Source organism: Seriola lalandi, unplaced genomic scaffold, assembly GCF_002814215.2.
Source record: "Seriola lalandi dorsalis isolate HSWRI2012SDOR001 ecotype SW California unplaced genomic scaffold, Sedor1 jcf7180002054946, whole genome shotgun sequence".
Taxonomy (NCBI): Eukaryota; Metazoa; Chordata; class Actinopteri; order Carangiformes; family Carangidae; genus Seriola; species Seriola lalandi.
The window spans coordinates 725,074-742,095 of NW_019525497.1; the positions used below are offsets into that span (position 1 = coordinate 725,074).

Below are 17,022 nucleotides of genomic sequence, written 5' to 3' on the forward strand. Positions count from 1 at the left end.
TATTACAAAAAATAATCAACTGCTGTTTCCCATTATGTATAATGTTGTACAAAGTACCTTATGTGATTTGCAGCTTACAAATACAAACTTCTGTCGAGGTTTGGTTGCGTTTTAAACAAAGCTTAGCATATATAACGCACAGTTATTTTCTGTTAAAAACAAATATTAAAGGTCCCATATTTTACAAGTTTTTATATCCATAATAAGAAATATTTATTTATATTTTTTATTTTTAAGTATCAAAATATAATATATAAATATAGCATATTTCAGGTAAACACACAGAAAGACCTAATCCTATGAGGTTGGATGATAAATCCAGGTGGGCCTTACAAGGGACATAGCTGAGAGTGGTGACTGTATAGTTGTGACATCACAAAATTATGGAAGTCATGATGGTTCACAGTTTCTGAATACGTGCTGTGTACATTTATCTGTGGACTGAGCACTTTGATACTTTCAAATCATTTAATAAAGGCACAAAAGCCCCAAAAAAATATGCTAAAAAAAGAAACTGAAATGTCGCTTTCTACAATGTGAAGCCTTTAAAAGAGCATTAATGGCAGAAACAAGACCACTAACTGTATTCCAACAGACACATGTTTTTATATCTTTAGTAGAGTAGACAAGACTAGACTAGTAGACCGTTACTCATATAATGACATTTGTGCAGCACATTTCTGCTCAGCTTTAGTCTGAACAGCTCTCTGATGACTATGCCAAGTTAAACACTATCAGACAAAGAATAGTTGTCACGCTTCCATAGGCAAGTGGGCAAAGCACGTTCTGTCAAACTGTCTGCTGGAGTACGCTGCACCCATAAATCTGCTGATTGCAAGACAAAATGCTTTACTTGAATGTAGTTTGCTAGAGTCAGCAGTCCGAGCAGAAATTTTATTGTAAGCTGTTGCTCAACAGATCTGCCTGTCGAAAAAAAATGAGTTGAGGTGAATATGCTGATAAGAAAACACTCTGTTGAAGAAGACATCACCCATAGTCAGTCATCAATAGAAATGTGAGATCGATATCTGTATGCATGGTTTAACAAAACAAAGTCTGAGACTCCAACATGCTGAAAGTCAAACACCTCATTCTGTATATGACAGCTACTTCACAGTGATTCTTGCTGATCCTCAGTGAGGCATTTACTAGAGTCAAGTGCCGTGACAAAGTCTCTGACAGCCAAGATGAGCTTTACTAAAGCCAGAAGGATTGAGTTTAATTTTGGGGCCAGTTTCCTGAGCAGTGTTTAAGGAGGAAGTACTGTATCCAGAATGTGGTGCTGCTCTGCGTGGGCTTCTGCAGTTGCCTGATAGCTGTGCCAAGTACATCACTAGACAAACATTTGCTATTCTACTGCCAGGGTGCTACTGTTTATGAACACACTCACTTTGGCATCCCTGAGGAATCTGCAGGGGATTAGTTTAGACTCAACTGTCAGACTTAGGGGTGAACAGAACTTTATTAGCACACTTGTTTCTCTGTCCTGTCAGTATTTCCACTAGAGGGTGCTATTGAATAGTGAAGTCTTCACAGTGTAAGAGAAAACATCTGGACCTGACACAGTGGCGGGTGACCACATGCACAATGTCTCCTTCAGCTTTACCTGCCTCACTTTGACTGTTTGAGCAAAAATGATCCGTCTTTGATCAGCTTTACTGCCCCCTGAGGCGAGATGAGCCTCTGCCAAATGTTTCTGGCAGTTTGTGAGCTGATGAATCAGTGAGCAGAGAATTATGAAGACAGATGATTAGGCTGCCGACAGGAGGGCAAAAGGTAAATAGCTGTGAGATGTTTTTTTGAGTGTGTAACGATGACTTTTTCTGTGGGCCCATCTGAAACCATCTCGTTTGTTTCCTCAATATCTTTTCTTACACAGTAGCTGATGTCATGGAGTCTAATTGTCTTTTCAGCTGTTTGGATTTAACCTCATGTCTCTGATGAAGGAAATTAAAATTATATTTGTGTGGTAGAAGAACAGAGCTCACTGACAAACTGCCACTGGAGGAACTTGCTCTGACTCGAGTATGAAAAAGGTTGTACGTTTAAAAGCTGGAATGACTGAAAGGCAGATTACAGTGATCTGCTGTAGGTGTTTTTTTGCCTTTATGACTGGATGAGTTATTAATTATCATAACAGTCTAATGCCTTAGGCCTTAACCTGATATATAGCTTGATGACGTGATTGTGAATGGAGCAGTGAACCAGTGAATTCATGTTCAGCCAAGTTTATTTAGTCACGTCAAGTCAAGTCAAATTTTGTTTATATGGCATAACAGAAGTTATCCCAGAGGACCTTTTTATATAGCAGGTCTATACCTTATTCTTTATTTTTTATTTTGCCTCTTCATCAACATATCTTTTATTTGACTTTTACTTTGGCACTTTTGGATTTTGATAAGATGTCACCTGACTCCAAAATGACCACAGAATCAGTATACTGTGTAACTGCCGTAGTTGCAGGAATTACAATAGGGATTTGCATAAAGGCAACTGACTAATAAAAACCGGGAAAGCATTGGATGCTGCCTAAGGAGAAACAGAAGACTAGTTTCCGGTCCAAATCCTCCTTTTTTAATGTCTGCATTTGTGCACAATTCCTGCTAATTTCTTTCAGTCTTGGATTATTTAAATGTTGCTTTTCACTTCTTCACAATACTTGACATCGGGTGTGATGCCTTTCGATCTGATCTGGGATTCGTCATCATCAGAGGACAAGACCGAACAAGGAAATGTCCAAGTCGATTTAACTTTCATTTCTATAAAAACGTAGAGTTACATTCCCAAGATTAATCTACTATAATATTCAGATTCCTCACTGATATAAAGTTCCATATATAGGTGATCGCTCTTATTTTTCATATTTCATATTTTTCTCCACATCTCAGTTTACATGACAATATTTACGAAAATATTACGAAATAAAGATTAAAACCAGCAACATGAATTACAAAACAGTGCCCTCCACATAATCGATGAAAATAAACCGCCAAGAGATCCTCTGTATGACACAATCTCTTGAAAACACCAGCTTTAGAAAACGTGACACACAGGTATATTGGGAAGAGATTTTTCAATCCATCTCATCATCTCAGAAAGCTGTTTTTAGATTGTTCTTTTTCTTCCTCCATGGATCCTTTCCAGGATTGCCTTCAGCTTGAGAGGAGCGCATATGGGTTTCTTACTGCCCTTTATGTAAAGTCTGTGGACACACACAGAGAAAGAAAATATGTTTCAGTTACAGATGATGGTAAAAATGTAAAGCATGCATATGTAACTGGAAGTAACAGTAAAGGTATTACCTCATGTACAGACTTTTTTTTACCAAGTTCAGACTGCATACATGATGTATGAATAAAGATATGAATGAATAATCATAATGAAGCATGTGATAACTCCATAATCACTGAGGCTCATTGTTGATCCTCACCACTTACATCAGTGCAGGGATGTCACAGGCGCCGGTGCTTAGCTGTTCATACGACCTTTCCACCCTCAACAGCATATATCTATTGATGGTCCTTGTTTTGACACAGCATTTTGGGATGCCAGCTACAATGTGAGATTAAGAGCTGTGGTGAGAATGTTGGAAAGCAATAGATCGCAAGCATGAGTTGAAAGTTAACATGCTGAGATTAAATGACATGAAAAAAGCAGCTAGAAGGGGAATAATAAACCAACCGGTTGGTTACTATTATCTACACCCTCTGCTTTTCCTACAACACATGCAAAATGAACATAAATATCAACAGCTCAGTAACTGTTTACAACAGTACAATATGTTTTTATTTTTATTTGTTTGCACCATATGGAGCCTGCACTTTTCCAAAAATATACACTTATGTAAATGCACGAACATGTCTTATAAACACATAAAACTGATTCAATACAAGTGTTTTCTTGGTTTAACATGTGAATTTGTCAGAGTCAGAGAGAAGGGTCCTTACCTTCAGTGGAGGTGATGGCCAAAGCACACAGACAGACGGTCACCAACGCAACATGCAGATCCATGATGGCAGAGAAAATGAGCAGAGGAAGTCTGTCCTTGCTGCTTAAATACTGGCACTAAACACACACACACCCACACACAAACACACGCCTGTTTTCTCACCCACCGAGAAACAGAGGCATCACACGAACCTCACGTTTTAAAAGAGTGATGATGAAGTAACATAGAATGTACTGAAATGTTTGTTCAAACCGTTGGTGCCGGGTGAGTTTGTTGTACAGGTATGTTCCACTCGGACAGGCTCCGACAGGTTTAATAACCACACTTTTCACAGGACCTTATTTGACAGATTGACACCGATTGAAAATTCCACACCCAGAGTAATGAAAGATAGAATCAAGGTCACAGTTGAACAATTGAGGTCATATTGAAACTTCATTAAGGTTGCTTAAGCAAAGTGATGCAGGTGTTGCAGCTCAGTCAAACATCAACGTAAAAATGAAAGAAATAAGACGTATCACATTTTATATTCATTCATTTATATTAGTACAGAGTTCTGATGATGGCCCTAACCTTTGAACAGAAAAAAAAAATACCAAGAAGAATTTACCAATGATGGCAAAATTAAATCTGACTTTTGGCAACAAATTCTTGAAGAGCAAAACATTGCAGATACTGATAAAGGCTTAATTGACATAAATGAAGCGATGTTGAATCGATGTTGAATCTGTTGACAAGATATTATGTTGACTTAACACTGCGGTCGAAAAAACATTTCTCATGCATTGTGTGCTCAGGTGTGGCTTTCTAACATTTGTTGCATGTTGTGCAATTTCACTGAGCGTGCAAAGATACAAGATCATAAAAAATGAAAAAAAAAAATCTAACTTCCCCTCAAGGGAGTTTTTCTGGTAAAGCAAAGGACAGACTGACTTCATCGCTGTTTATTTTGTAACTGAGAAAGTTGGTGATGTGGTAGCAGACTGTTATGGTTTGGTTTTTTATTTATTTCTGTGTTATTGAGCCCTCCATCGGCGGGGCCGGTTCTCGGCAGCAGCCTCATCGCCCTCACCTGTTCCTGATTCCTTGCAATCAGCCTGATTATTTAAGTCTCTCCCAAACATTCTCCTGTGCCACATGATTCACTTGTATGCCTGCTGTTCCCCACAATGATTCACAAGAACCTGCCTAGCCTCCCGCTCAAGTGTTTCCAGTGTTATTTCTAGTGTGCTGGTGAGTATTTTTTTACTCCTGGACAACTTTAGTTTATTCCTGAGTTTTTTGCCCCTCGTGGTTTTTTGTGTTATTGTTCTTGTGTTGTTTTTCCCTCAGCAGGCGCTTGAGTGGTCCTCGGTTAATTTTTTCCCCTTTGGTGATTTTCAGTTTTTGTAAATAAACTCTGTTCCTTTTTTGAATCTGCAATTGGGTTCTGGCTCTCCTTATTTCACACGTGACAGCAGACAAATCAAAACCGTCTCTGTGTGATGTTTGGTTTTCCATTTTGAGCATGCAACACTAAATGTAAAACCTTCCATCCACAAGACTTCCTCCTGTCTGAGCAAGTAGTACAGGTTGTTTTGTGTCATTTGTCTTCATTCTTTCTTTCTTTCTTTCTTTCTTTCTATCTTTAAAGTTTTGGTCTTTAAAACAAGCTACTGTGGTCTGGTTTGACTACACTGGAAGCTTTATCAAAATTAAAAACCGACAGCTTGCTTTATCCATTTAAATGTTTTAATATTGGATTTTGTATGAAGGAAAAGAAGAAATCTGCCTTCTTGTTGCTAAGCTGATTTTGACAGACAGACCAGCACGTTCCCATTCATAAAACCAGGAGTCCACAGCCCTGGCTAGACACTGTGGTACACAAAATAGCTAATTTTAGCTTTGCAACCAAAGGACAAATTAAAATCCGGTGAGGGTGCTATGTCGAAAGTTAAGGGATAAATAAAGATATACAGTTAATCCTGAGATGGGTATGAATATGTGTAACAAATTTCATGATAATCCATGTAATACCTGTTGAGACTTTTAACTTAAAACCACAAATGTGAACGTGCAGGTGGTGAATGAGGAAAATTCAGGGAGTTACCAAAGTCTGTTGGATAAATCCTCTGGGAACTAAATATCTGTATTGAATATTATGGCATTCCATCCTGTAGTTATATATAAACGCATCTCTGTAAAATTCAAAAATAGAAGGAAAGGTTGGAATGACCAGAGTCATTAGGATTCGTCCTCTAGGAACCACAGATGTCTTTACTCAATTTCATGGCAATCCATCAAATAGTTGTTGAGATAGAAATGTGCCATTCTGGGCCCAAAGTGGTCAGTGCTAGCAGGACTATTTTAAATGACTGAAGTCTACATATTATGTTTGAGTCTACCAGGTGATCATGTGTATTTATATTCATTTACAGCCTACATCACTGCTGCAACATTAACTGGAAATGAAAAATTATAAAGGGTGCAGTGATTGATTTTGAAAGTGAAAGGAAAGGGAATGCAATCATCAAGATTTATGACTGAATAATTAACATAAAGGTTATTGATGTCACAACAACTAACAGTCAACTGTCAAAATCTGGGAGGTCCTGGGATCCTGTCCCAAACGAATCGGAAGGACATCACAGGCAAACCTGCCATCAGTCCTGGCAGAGGCATCAGCTTTCAATCATCACACAAAAGGATAATGATGACTGGAATTCACTTTCCTTTGTCTACACCGATTAGACATGTTGATACACAACAGAGAAGGTTGTGTGCTTGAAGGAGATGAATAAAAGGGCCGCTGACACTGTCAATTTATTTTATTGGCGCAACAACTAAGGTGGGATATGGATCACTCAATAAATGATTTACAACAATCACCTTTGACATCAACGTGACTTTAAGCATCAAAAAGCCCAAGCTTTGTTGTCCCTACTTGACCCTCATACTGTATCAGTATTAACATTCGATATAGTTTGCTGCAAATTAAATGGTGGCATCCAAACAGATTGTGTCTTCTGGGAAAACAAAAGTTATCTGTGTTGGGATACATTCCTTACACACTTACTCACTTTCATTTACACATTTTCTCTCTCACACACACACACACACACACACACACACACACACACACACACACACACACACACACACACACACACACAGGTGGTGGGTAAAGTTTCAGTGAGTCATCAGTTAAAGGTGTAATTATTTTTGAGCCTGGGGATAATGAGAACAGATAACAGAAGCTCATTTTGGCAGTGATACAGTCTGTATTGTTTTTTCCATTTTCAACGTACAATACCATTTCTAATACACAAGAAGTAGTTGCTCAAGCATTATCATTCAGCTGTTACACATGGATGTCCATAGCAACGTTTATCTCCAGTCTCTGACTTATTTACAGTGTTTTCTTCTAAAACTCACTCATTGGAACTGGAGCACTGAGGTGTCTAATTTCCTTCATATAGATCAAACATTGTTTACAGTATGTGCATTAGTATATACATTTCTAGGGTGGAAACAAACATGAAATCTAATGTTTCATATCGGTTACTATGATTCCTTGACCCCCGGATTTGGATAGAAGTAGCCAATCAGTAAACGAGTTGAAGATAGATCTCTATCTGTGACGGCAAACCGTCTTGACAGCATCAGCATAGCAGAAAGGTTTAAGAGAGAACAAAGTTTGACTTGGTATTTTATTGGTTCAAGGTTTGAATCTCAAGGTTGATAGTGGAACAGAGATGATCTGCATTTCTGTTGCACCTCCAGAACCTGAGGAGCAGAGGAACCTCCACGGATACAGTGTCAGTACTCAGTCTGTCCTCTGCTGGCCACGTGCAGCAGGCGGAGCAGCAGCTCTGCAGGTGAGCTCCCTGCAGAGCCGTGGGCTGGATCTGAGGCCTCGGTCTCCCTCAGGCAGTCAGAGTCCACCGCACAGCTCTCTGAGAAGAGAGAGGAGAGGAGAGGAGAGGAGAGGAGAGGAGAGGAGAGGAGAAAAGAGGAGAGGAAAGGAAAGGAAAGGAAAAGAAAAGAAAGGAAAGGAACTTTATCGACACTGGGTATAGACTAGTTCATACTATATTAGACCTATTAACTCCATTAACCATGACAAACAGATACACTCAGAGCAGACTGCACCTGAGCTACAGCAGAGTCCTGAAGCAGCACAGTGTCCTCCTTCAGATCCACAGGGTCTCCCTCCGGCCTGACAGGGGGTGAGCAGGTAGTTTTCCTCCACGCAGTGAGCTGTTTCTGGGGAGCCCAGCAGGCAGCCGAGGCCCTCCCCGCAGCAGATATTGGGGCCGAAGCAGCGGCCCCTGTCACTGGGGCCACAAGACATGCACTGGAGGAGAAATTAATAGATTTAAGCATAATCAGCTGCTTTAATCCAGTCACTTTTTTTGTGACATTTACTTTGGCATTGTCCAGTCAAACTCTTCTGTTGATAGGTTGTCTGACTGCAGGAATACTCATTTTGGCATTTCATTTCATTGTCTTTTTCTTAATTCTCAGAGAATACTTCCTCTTCCCTCACATTCAATCAACATGGTAATGGGCATGGTATTAGCCAAAAAGCTGATTCTGAATACTGTGTCTGTTCATCTCACTTTAGTGTTTGCATATATTTCTAATGTGTCTCTTAAGTTGCTTCCACACCAGAAATCATGAGAAAAGAAGAAATTAAGAAAAACTTGCAATGCATAACACCAGGCAGTTTTTGTTTCTCTTATAAGATTATACATATGTTTATCATATATATATATATATATATATATATGATAAACATATGTATAATCTAAACCACTGATATTACATTTATACAATCATTTATTTTATATTTTGAAATTACTTTAAAGCTAAATTACTTTATATATATAGGCTAGAATAGGCTAAAAGGCAACTTTAGAAATTTCCAATCTAAGAAATCTGAGAAAGTCAAAGGTGATATCCCAAAAGAAAGCAGAGAGGATAATGGTCCTCACCTGTCTGATCCCCGTCTCCGGCAGCGCTCGTTTCCCTCCTCGGGGGCAGTTCTGGATGTAACAGGCGGAGGAGAGGGCAAGGAGTCCCAGGACGCACAGCGGGAACAAGGAGTGAGGCATCGTTGCTGGTTTTTGGATGAGCGCCTCCGCCTGTTTAGGGTGGGGGTTGATGTCTGACCGATGTCCCGGTCGATTCCTCACTTATAAGCGGGCGGACATGGATCAGACAAAGCGACTGACACCCGCATCTGACGTCAGTGTCGTGTAGCGTTCTGCTCTCCACACGCACGCGCGCCCGAAGGCCACCGGCGCGCGAGGGGTCGCTGCGGATATGGCTCTGCATCAGATGTGTGCCATCTAACAAATGTACACAAGAACACAACAATGGCAGCAGAAGATGCTCTTTCTGTATTCAGCACTGCGCCACACTTATTTGAAATAACTTTTCTGAAGGCGGGAGGGCAGGCGCACATTAAAAAAAAAAAGGCACATCAACAACTAGCTTAATTGGAAATTGTGGACAACTAATTAGATTTACTGCAATAAGCGCACTAATGAAGTACATCTCATGATGATCATGTACAGATCAGCTGTGAAACTAGTCACTGCTCATCACTGTATAGCAGACATTTTTTAACTTTTGTCACCTGACGGAAACTGTGCCAGCATCATGACAACCTCTAGACCACACAAATTATCCCCCTGGCGTGATTTAAAACTATAAATGAGCATAACAGGATTAGCATTTGCAATAAACATAAATATTTTCATCTTATTATTCTGTTTAGTGTCTTGTTGCATGCTTAGGGTTTTATCTCACCTATTAGCTGCTGTGATGCTGATTAACAAGTAAGTGATAAATGGTAAAACTGAGCATCAGAGGCAGAAGGTGAAAGTGTGAAGGAGTTCTTTAATTAGCAACAGAGCATTCAAGTCCTGTCATTTAATAAACACAAAATGTGTTCTTATTATGCATTACTGCACTCCTCAACAACATGAAATAAGAAATGATCTAAAAACAGTTCCTTTAACATATAGGAAGAAACTCCTGATTCCTGTATTAAATCTTTTTTTTTTTTATACAAGAAATGAAATAAAATTAGTTTGAGGGTGGATTAATATTTTCTTTTACATTACCTGTACCATGTATAAAGCAGAAAAGACACCCAAACACACAGTCTGATTGTGTATCATTTAAGTGATTTATCTCATACTTGTAGCTGAAACAGTGAAGCTCATGTCCCGATTTCACATGCAGAACTGATTCCAGTCTTTGTTTATTGGGCGGATACAGGATCATGACCTTGGTTAAGGTTGATGTTGTCAGGGAGACCAACATTTAAATTATGCCGTTTGTGATTGTAAAGCCCAATAAAAACTGTTTTTCCTGACTTTGCTCTGTTTAGCCCTTTTGTGCACACAACACACTTGCACGAGGCGGTCAGGGTGAAGTGTTATGAGGCAGAAAGCGAATATGTGGGCAAGGACACTCAGGAGGACATGTAGTCTCAGCCAGGAAAAATTGTCATTTTCTTTCCTAACACTAAACCTTTTAATGCTACCTGATGAACATTTGCCACTGTGGGAATTCATGGAAGCAGATACATTTTAATATTAACACACCAAAAACATAATAAAAATTTGTACATAGTCAGATCCAATAATTCCTCATCATTACATTTTCTGCCTGTTTTTACCCTCTTAACCTAAGCAAGAGTGTAGTGAGTGTAAAGAGTGTAAAGTGGTGAATGAAGTGAAGAAAGATAGAAGGGAGGGGTCTGAGGTAAGGACATGGCATCAGGACGTCAGCTGAGCTAAGCAAGACCCCGTCTGTTTCTGCACAATGACCACACAGCCTTGGATGGACTCGATTGGAGATTAATTCTTCTGGCCTGTTGCTCCCAGTACTTCTGTCCCTCAACCTTTTTCTTTGTGCTTCCTCAACACATCCAGGGTCTCCACAAAGGCGGCTGAACCAAGGCTGCAACTAGACTTCAATGCTGAATGAAAAGGCTAAGATGGGAAGAGGGGGTGGAAGAGATGAGGACGAGACTTTTATATATTTATATATATATTTTTCACATTCTTAAATGCAAGATTTTACAAAAAAGGTCTTTCCTTTCACTGATGTCCTTTCTTCAGCTGTGGGCATTAAAAACCTGTTTGGTCTGTATAATCTGATTTTGTTACGCCACAGGTCCAAGGCAAGTCTAAGGAATATATCACAGTGCTAGACTTGAAGTCCTCAGTGCTTGGTAACGCACATGGATAAGAATTAATACAAAATATTACAAAATAATGAGAGTAGGAGTTGACAGCATCAAACCCAGTAAACAATCTATAAATAGGAATTTTAACTTTCAACTTTAATTGTTTTTTTCTTCATTTTGAGTTCAACACAGTCACAATACTTGAACACCACATCTGGAGTACAACCCTGTTTTCACCTTGAGAGCAAACCTCCTCATTTCCTGGCAGACTTTTGAAGTTCGTAACTTTGCCTTTTTACTCCATCTGTCAGTGATGCACACGTATGATGTCACTGCGTGGGGTAGGGCTTTGGCAGGTGGGACACAAGATGTGACTGGATGTTACTGCAGTGACTGAGTTTAGCCGATTTGAATGCCTCCGCAGGCAGGCATGGCAGAGCAAGTGACTGCAGGTTAGACGATAGATGGATGATACAGACGTGGAGTAAGCAGAGACTGAACAGGAACACGCAGAGCATGTCTTCTCACCTAGAAAGCAAATGTGAGGGAAAAAAAAAATCAAACAAAAATGTATATTAATTTCAACATTATACAAATAACAATTTCCTATTTCAAAGACTCAAGCAGTCATAAAGTCATTACTTTGTGTCTGTCTGTACATTTCATTTATGTGTTATTAATTCAGTCTTTGGTTTATCCCCTTCTCTTACCTTACCCTTATCTCTTATCTACCAACTAGATCTGATTTCCAGCACCCCAGAATGCCTCTCACCAATGATTGAGTCAAGTGTCTTGCACTTTGCACTATGTTCAGAAAAAACATGTCTTCTAACTGAAATGTTGTCCAATCCAGGTTTCTGTTAGTGTAAAAATGTACAGAGAAATTTCAAAAGGGACTTTTTCTGAAACTTTATGAAGCCTATATTCCATATTGTTTACAGGAAGTGCAGCATTAGGCTAACCACTGAGTAAGCTATGACAGCAGTTAAAACAACACAAAAGAGCTGCAAAGGTGGGGGCGTGTGGTGTGGGGTACCAGTGACACATGAAATAATTATAGTTTAGATAATTGATCCATTAGTGTGACGGCTTATCAGATGCCGAAACAGTGGACAGTGGTTTATCATACCATAAGGAAAGACTTCACAACTCTAAAATGTTATGATAGCAATCATTTTATCTTTAGTTGAAATGATCACAAGGCAAACAGAGGAAATATTTTGTTCACTTAACAAAGTACCAGAAATGTGCACATTTCTCACAGTTGAGAGTCTTGCTGGATGGTGTGGGATTGGGACCTGGTTCAGTGTTTTTGCTAATTGATTCTGCATTTTTTCAGTGTTATTCATCACCATTTGAATCCATTCAAACAGAATTAATCCAAACTGACACCAATCCTACCTGTACAGACGCTCGGAGAGCCTGAACTCTGGAACTGCTGTGTGGTTTTCACTGGCTCAGAGTCAGGAGCAACCCGTCTCTGCTGAGACAAGTTTGAGGTGAAGGATGGTCTGCCTTGCAGGGCAGAGAAAAGGGCTTCATCTAGGCTTGCTGACAAACGCTGCTCATGGGAGCTGCAGCTGGGGGCTGGAGTGGAATAGTGAAGGAGCAAATGTTGACAAGTCAGCAGGAAAAAAAGATAAAACGCAAGCATGGAAAACAATACAGATATGTTGTAAAATGTTATTCTTAAAGAAAATATACTCACCTGAAACTGCAGCATTTCTTGGTCTTTTTGTTTGAGGTAGTAATTGCTTCTCAGTTGTCAACTCTTCTGTTGACTCTTTAGAAATTCCACTTAGACTTCGTTTCTTCCTTCTATCTGTCTCTGATTCACCATCTGTAGTAAGAGGCTGGGAGTTAGTTGTATGATTCCCATTATCTGATGAATGTCCTAATCCAGTGTCTTCTATCTGTGCAGTCCTCTTTGTGTTTCTAGTTCCAGCATTATATTGAATAGAAGTATTGTTTATTGAGCTTTTGCTGATACACGTAGAGTTCTGGGACTGTCCGTCTACCTTGGAGGGTATAAGTCTTGAGGCTTGTGGATTCTCTCCCTCGCCTTGTCTCCCCAACATCCCGTCCCTCCTCACATCCCCTCTCTGCAGGAGGAAGTGATCGATGCGGGTTTTCAGTTGGGGGTTAGGAAGAGGCTGGCAGTTTGAAGTGAACGGGACCCCAGTGAAGGGGTCATTCGGGGCACGACCCCAAGTGGCCTCCCTCTTCTGGTACTCCTCCAGAGTGGTGTTGTCCACTGACACACCACTGGGCAGCAGCATAGGCAGCGTCATTACCTCCTGGGTTATTGGGTCAAGGAACTCTTCTGGGATGGAAAGACTGCTGGAGTCGGACAAAAAGCCAGCAGATGATTATCAACATTGTAGGAAAACTAATAACTTTTGTTATTTTATACTTTAATTTATCTACAACAAGAATCGGATTAAACAAAAAGATTGCTTCACAAACATACCTTGGAGGTGTGGCTGCTTGCAGTGGTTGGTTTATATGTCTGACAGAGGGGGCAAAAAATACAGTTCGTGGCAGCTGTCTTACACTGGCCTCATGGACACTTTTAATCCTCTCCACGTCTTCTGCAGGGCAGCAGCGAGCAGGCTGTCCCCACACGGTTAAAGCCTTGAGCCCCAAAGCAGATGCTGCACCGCCAAACGGCACAGTCACACGAAGTTGCGTCACAGCGCCCAACGAGAGCAGACCCCGGCTCCAGAGCTCCTCTTGCCGACAGTTTGCAGGTTGTGGAGGGGGTGGAGAGAGGAATGGAGGCCGGGGACTAAAATTTGAACGCGAAAAACAGACTTGGGTTTCCTCTTTAAGTTCACAACGACCTACCAGTCTAAACTCTGCCTCAGGTTGGCTGGATTCAGCATTTGTTTGAGTGTGCTCTTTGGCCATCTGCCTCTTGTATGCATGCCCTTTATGTTGACGCCCATCTAGAGTCTCTTCACCCCATTGTTGGGCCTGAATACTCCACTGGTGGCCATTACTCCGGCAAGATTTACTGTCATATTCTCGTTTATTTTTGTTCTGTTCACTCTGGTCCTTTACCTGCATTTGTTCCTTTTGATCAACCTGTTTGGGGCCTTGACTAAAATTCTGCGAAGCAAGTGAATCAGAGCTGGTGCTGATCTCCAGCCTCTTGCAGGCCTGTCCGCGGTCCATACCCCAGGGCCACAGCTCCACATCCACCCTGCAGAGCTCCACCTGGAAGCCAAACTTCAACGTCACCTGAAAGGAATGGAGCAAAAAAAGTGGACATTAATTTATCAATTACAGTCATTAATGTCTGCAGACTGCAATGCCATTAATTTTTGTCATTTTTCTGAAAATATGAGATTGAGTGTAGCCCCCTTTGTGAGACAGGATGATCAGACACATGCTTCAGACACATACCAGCCTCAAAGTGGAAGAGACAGATGAGAAAAAAAAGAAGATTCCCAAATTCTCTTTTCAAAGATTTAATTATTCAAATCAAAAGGACGTGGTTACCCTCAGAAGAGGCCACATTTGTCCGCACAGGTTAGACTTTGACCTTTTCATGTTAGGCTACATATAATTATCTTTTAAGGTGTTAAATCAATTTCTTGCCAAGAGTTAGATGAGAACTATGAGAACAGTTGAACCAAAGTACGACAGCTTCATCTTACCTGTACAGGTGGACGTAGAAAGTACTCCAGCTTGAAGCCACGCCTCCGGACAGCGGGGTCAGCTGACACAAGATTTGTGACATCATAGCCATCTGCACACAGCTGCAGGTGCGAGATAATGGAAAAATAATCTTTACTGAAAGCTTGATATTGAGAGAAGCTACAGTAAATAATTTTCAAATATTATCTATAAAGAGTTTTTTTTTTTTTTGCCTTTAATGGATAGTGCACGGCAATGAGACAGGACACAATGAAAAAAATGTCAGAATACACACCTGACCTGCTCTCAAATGCTAGCAAAAAGTCAGCAGAATGGTGAACATCATTTTAAGAAACCATGTGCAGATTTTTCTGGTGGAAGACATATCAAACCTCACAAGTCTGTCCAGTTAAATTGGTTTAACAATGTTAATTGTAACTGAAATTTGTAAGTGGTCATTAACAACATGTTGTCAATCTGTAACAGAAATATAACCAATTCTGGGAAAAGTTTAAGTTTCAGGAGCTTGTTACATTGGAAATGAAAACTGTGTATAACATCACATGGAAGGAGAGGTGATGATATGAGAGACTGAATGGCACAAAGGGTGAGGTAGAAAAGGAGTGAGATAATATAATTCAAGAACTCTTGAAAGAGTAAAAGAACATCTTTCATTCCAAGTGTGGAAGAAGATACAACCATGATCAGATTATCAAATACCAATAAGAACATAGCAAGGTCGGTTGTGATTCAGCCTCCTACACTCCACTTTGTCCCCTTGCTTCTTTATTTTCAAATATTTTCCCTCCACCTCCATCTTGTTCTATTTCGTGTCCATGTGCGTTGATTCTTCCTTTTCGTCCAATCACGTATTGGACATGACATGACTTGAATTGTGAATGGATTGAAGTGAGTAATTGTTGCTAACATTAGTAAAATGTCACCTGGGTGTTGCAGCAGTTTCGTACTCCAAAACTATAACAACTGTTACGAAAGCATTATACATTGGAAATAGAAAGAAAATAGCAGAGGGAAGGTATAGTTACACAATAGATCAATGAAATGTATCGCACCTTGTTGCAATGGACTGTCGTATAAAACTGTGGCAGACAGAGATTCACAACCATATTCTTCTCAACCTGCGAAGACACAAACTGGTTTCAGAGCTATAGAATTCCCTTACGGTCAGCTTTTATGTTAAGGCGAAGCATTCAGTGAATCTCTGACCTCATTACAAAATGACCTTCACAGATTGACTGACTCACCTCTCATTAACAACTTTCAATGGTGAGTTCAGTTCAAGGAGGTTAGCTCATACTGTATTAGGTAATGTAGTGACTTCCACTTACGTTTGACATCTGTTCAGTTAATTATAATACTATAAAATAAGCAAATTCATGGCAGTTAAACATAGAAAATAAATTATCCTGCTGAAACATTTAGTTAATTAATCAGTTAGTTAGTCAACATAAAATGAACAACAAATCAGATGCAGTAGGTTCTAGCTTCTCAAATGTGATCATTTGCTGCTTCTCCATGTAATATCTGACCATAACTTGATGTTTTTATATTCGGGGTTGTTGTTATGGACCTAACAATTAAACCATTAGAGAAAATAACTGGAAGATTAAGACTAAGTTAACTTCACAAGTACACAGGTGCTATGATGGGTTCATCTCTCATACAGCTACTGGAAACTACTGGCAGTTAAATTTCACCAAACAAACTGATCGATACTGGACACTACCGTTCACTCCACAGAAGAATATTCTTGGCCCTGATGTTGGAAGTTTTGAACATCACATATAGGTACTCTATATTTTGTTCACGTGTAAGTTAACTACATTTTGTTTTATATTCCAAAGCTAACCTGAACGTATCGCTCCAACAGCATGTTATGGAGTACAGGTGTATTCAAGTACGCTCACCGTTGCAAATGCCGAGCCAGACTCACGACGATAATGTTGACTAAATAAATTAAACAGCTGACGAAGCCCACTTTGCCTGGTCGTTGACAAACCTTGCTGTTTCGACTCTTTATACAGGTCCTCTTGCCAACTGTAGGGATAGCTAATAGTTGCTAACCATTAGCCTACCCGACCAAACTAAGGAAGCCGAGAAGGGACATGCTTCACATTTTTAATTGCGAAACGTGTTAGTGTCCAAGGGATGATACAATAGTATGTAGACGGTGTTGAGTAAAGGAGGTAGGAATCAGTTTAATTTAATTGTTTGTCCGCTGACA

The 17,022-nt window shown here is 40.0% G+C and overlaps 3 protein-coding genes across 4 annotated transcripts; all 3 read right to left on the minus strand.

Moving 5' to 3' along the window:
* Positions 1–2,212: 2,212 nt before the first annotated feature.
* On the minus strand, positions 2,213–4,189 carry ccl27a (chemokine (C-C motif) ligand 27a). Its single transcript, XM_087170397.1, is given in 4 exon segments — positions 2,213–3,129; positions 3,132–3,202; positions 3,438–3,552; positions 3,948–4,189. Coding segments are annotated over 4 exon segments (288 nt in total). The 5' UTR covers positions 4,012–4,189; the 3' UTR covers positions 2,213–3,091.
* Positions 4,190–7,021: 2,832 nt separating this feature from the next.
* avp (arginine vasopressin) lies at positions 7,022–9,265 on the minus strand. Its single transcript, XM_023394206.2, has 3 exons — positions 8,926–9,265; positions 8,081–8,285; positions 7,022–7,884 (listed from the first exon to the last, which is right to left on the minus strand). The coding sequence occupies exons 1-3, from the start codon at positions 9,043–9,045 to the stop codon at positions 7,748–7,750; spliced, it is 462 nt and encodes a 153-aa protein (XP_023249974.1). The 5' UTR covers positions 9,046–9,265; the 3' UTR covers positions 7,022–7,747.
* Positions 9,266–10,105: 840 nt separating this feature from the next.
* ubox5 (U-box domain containing 5) lies at positions 10,106–16,874 on the minus strand. 2 transcript variants are annotated; one of them, XM_023394177.2, is made up of 7 exons: positions 16,706–16,874; positions 15,851–15,916; positions 14,798–14,899; positions 13,606–14,378; positions 12,844–13,472; positions 12,537–12,722; positions 10,106–11,663 (listed from the first exon to the last, which is right to left on the minus strand). In XM_023394177.2, exons 2-7 carry the CDS (start codon positions 15,902–15,904, stop codon positions 11,443–11,445), a joined length of 1,965 nt encoding a protein of 654 aa, XP_023249945.1. In that variant the 5' UTR covers positions 15,905–15,916; positions 16,706–16,874; the 3' UTR covers positions 10,106–11,442. The 2 variants fall into 2 exon arrangements, with proteins under 2 accessions (XP_023249945.1, XP_023249942.1); XM_023394174.2 differs by having other exon boundaries at positions 12,844–13,475.
* Between the last annotated feature and the right edge of the window lie 148 nt (positions 16,875–17,022).

Bases quoted from the DNA above. Each gene is read 5' to 3' on its own strand.
- ubox5 (XM_023394174.2), bottom strand. From the start codon at position 15,904: ATGGTTGTGAATCTCTGTCTGCCACAGTTTTATACGACAGTCCATTGC. The intron at 13,476-13,605 runs GTATGTTTGTGA...GTCCGACTCCAG, and splicing joins CAAGCAGCCACACCTCCAAG to CAGTCTTTCCATCCCAGAAG. The intron at 11,664-12,536 runs GTAGGATTGGTG...TTTGCTTTCTAG, and splicing joins CTCTCCGAGCGTCTGTACAG to GTGAGAAGACATGCTCTGCG.
- avp (XM_023394206.2), bottom strand. From the start codon at position 9,045: ATGCCTCACTCCTTGTTCCCGCTGTGCGTCCTGGGACTCCTTGCCCTC. The intron at 8,286-8,925 runs GTGAGGACCATT...TTTCTCCTCCAG, and splicing joins CGGAGACGGGGATCAGACAG to TGCATGTCTTGTGGCCCCAG. The intron at 7,885-8,080 runs GTGCAGTCTGCT...CTCTCTTCTCAG, and splicing joins AGGACTCTGCTGTAGCTCAG to AGAGCTGTGCGGTGGACTCT.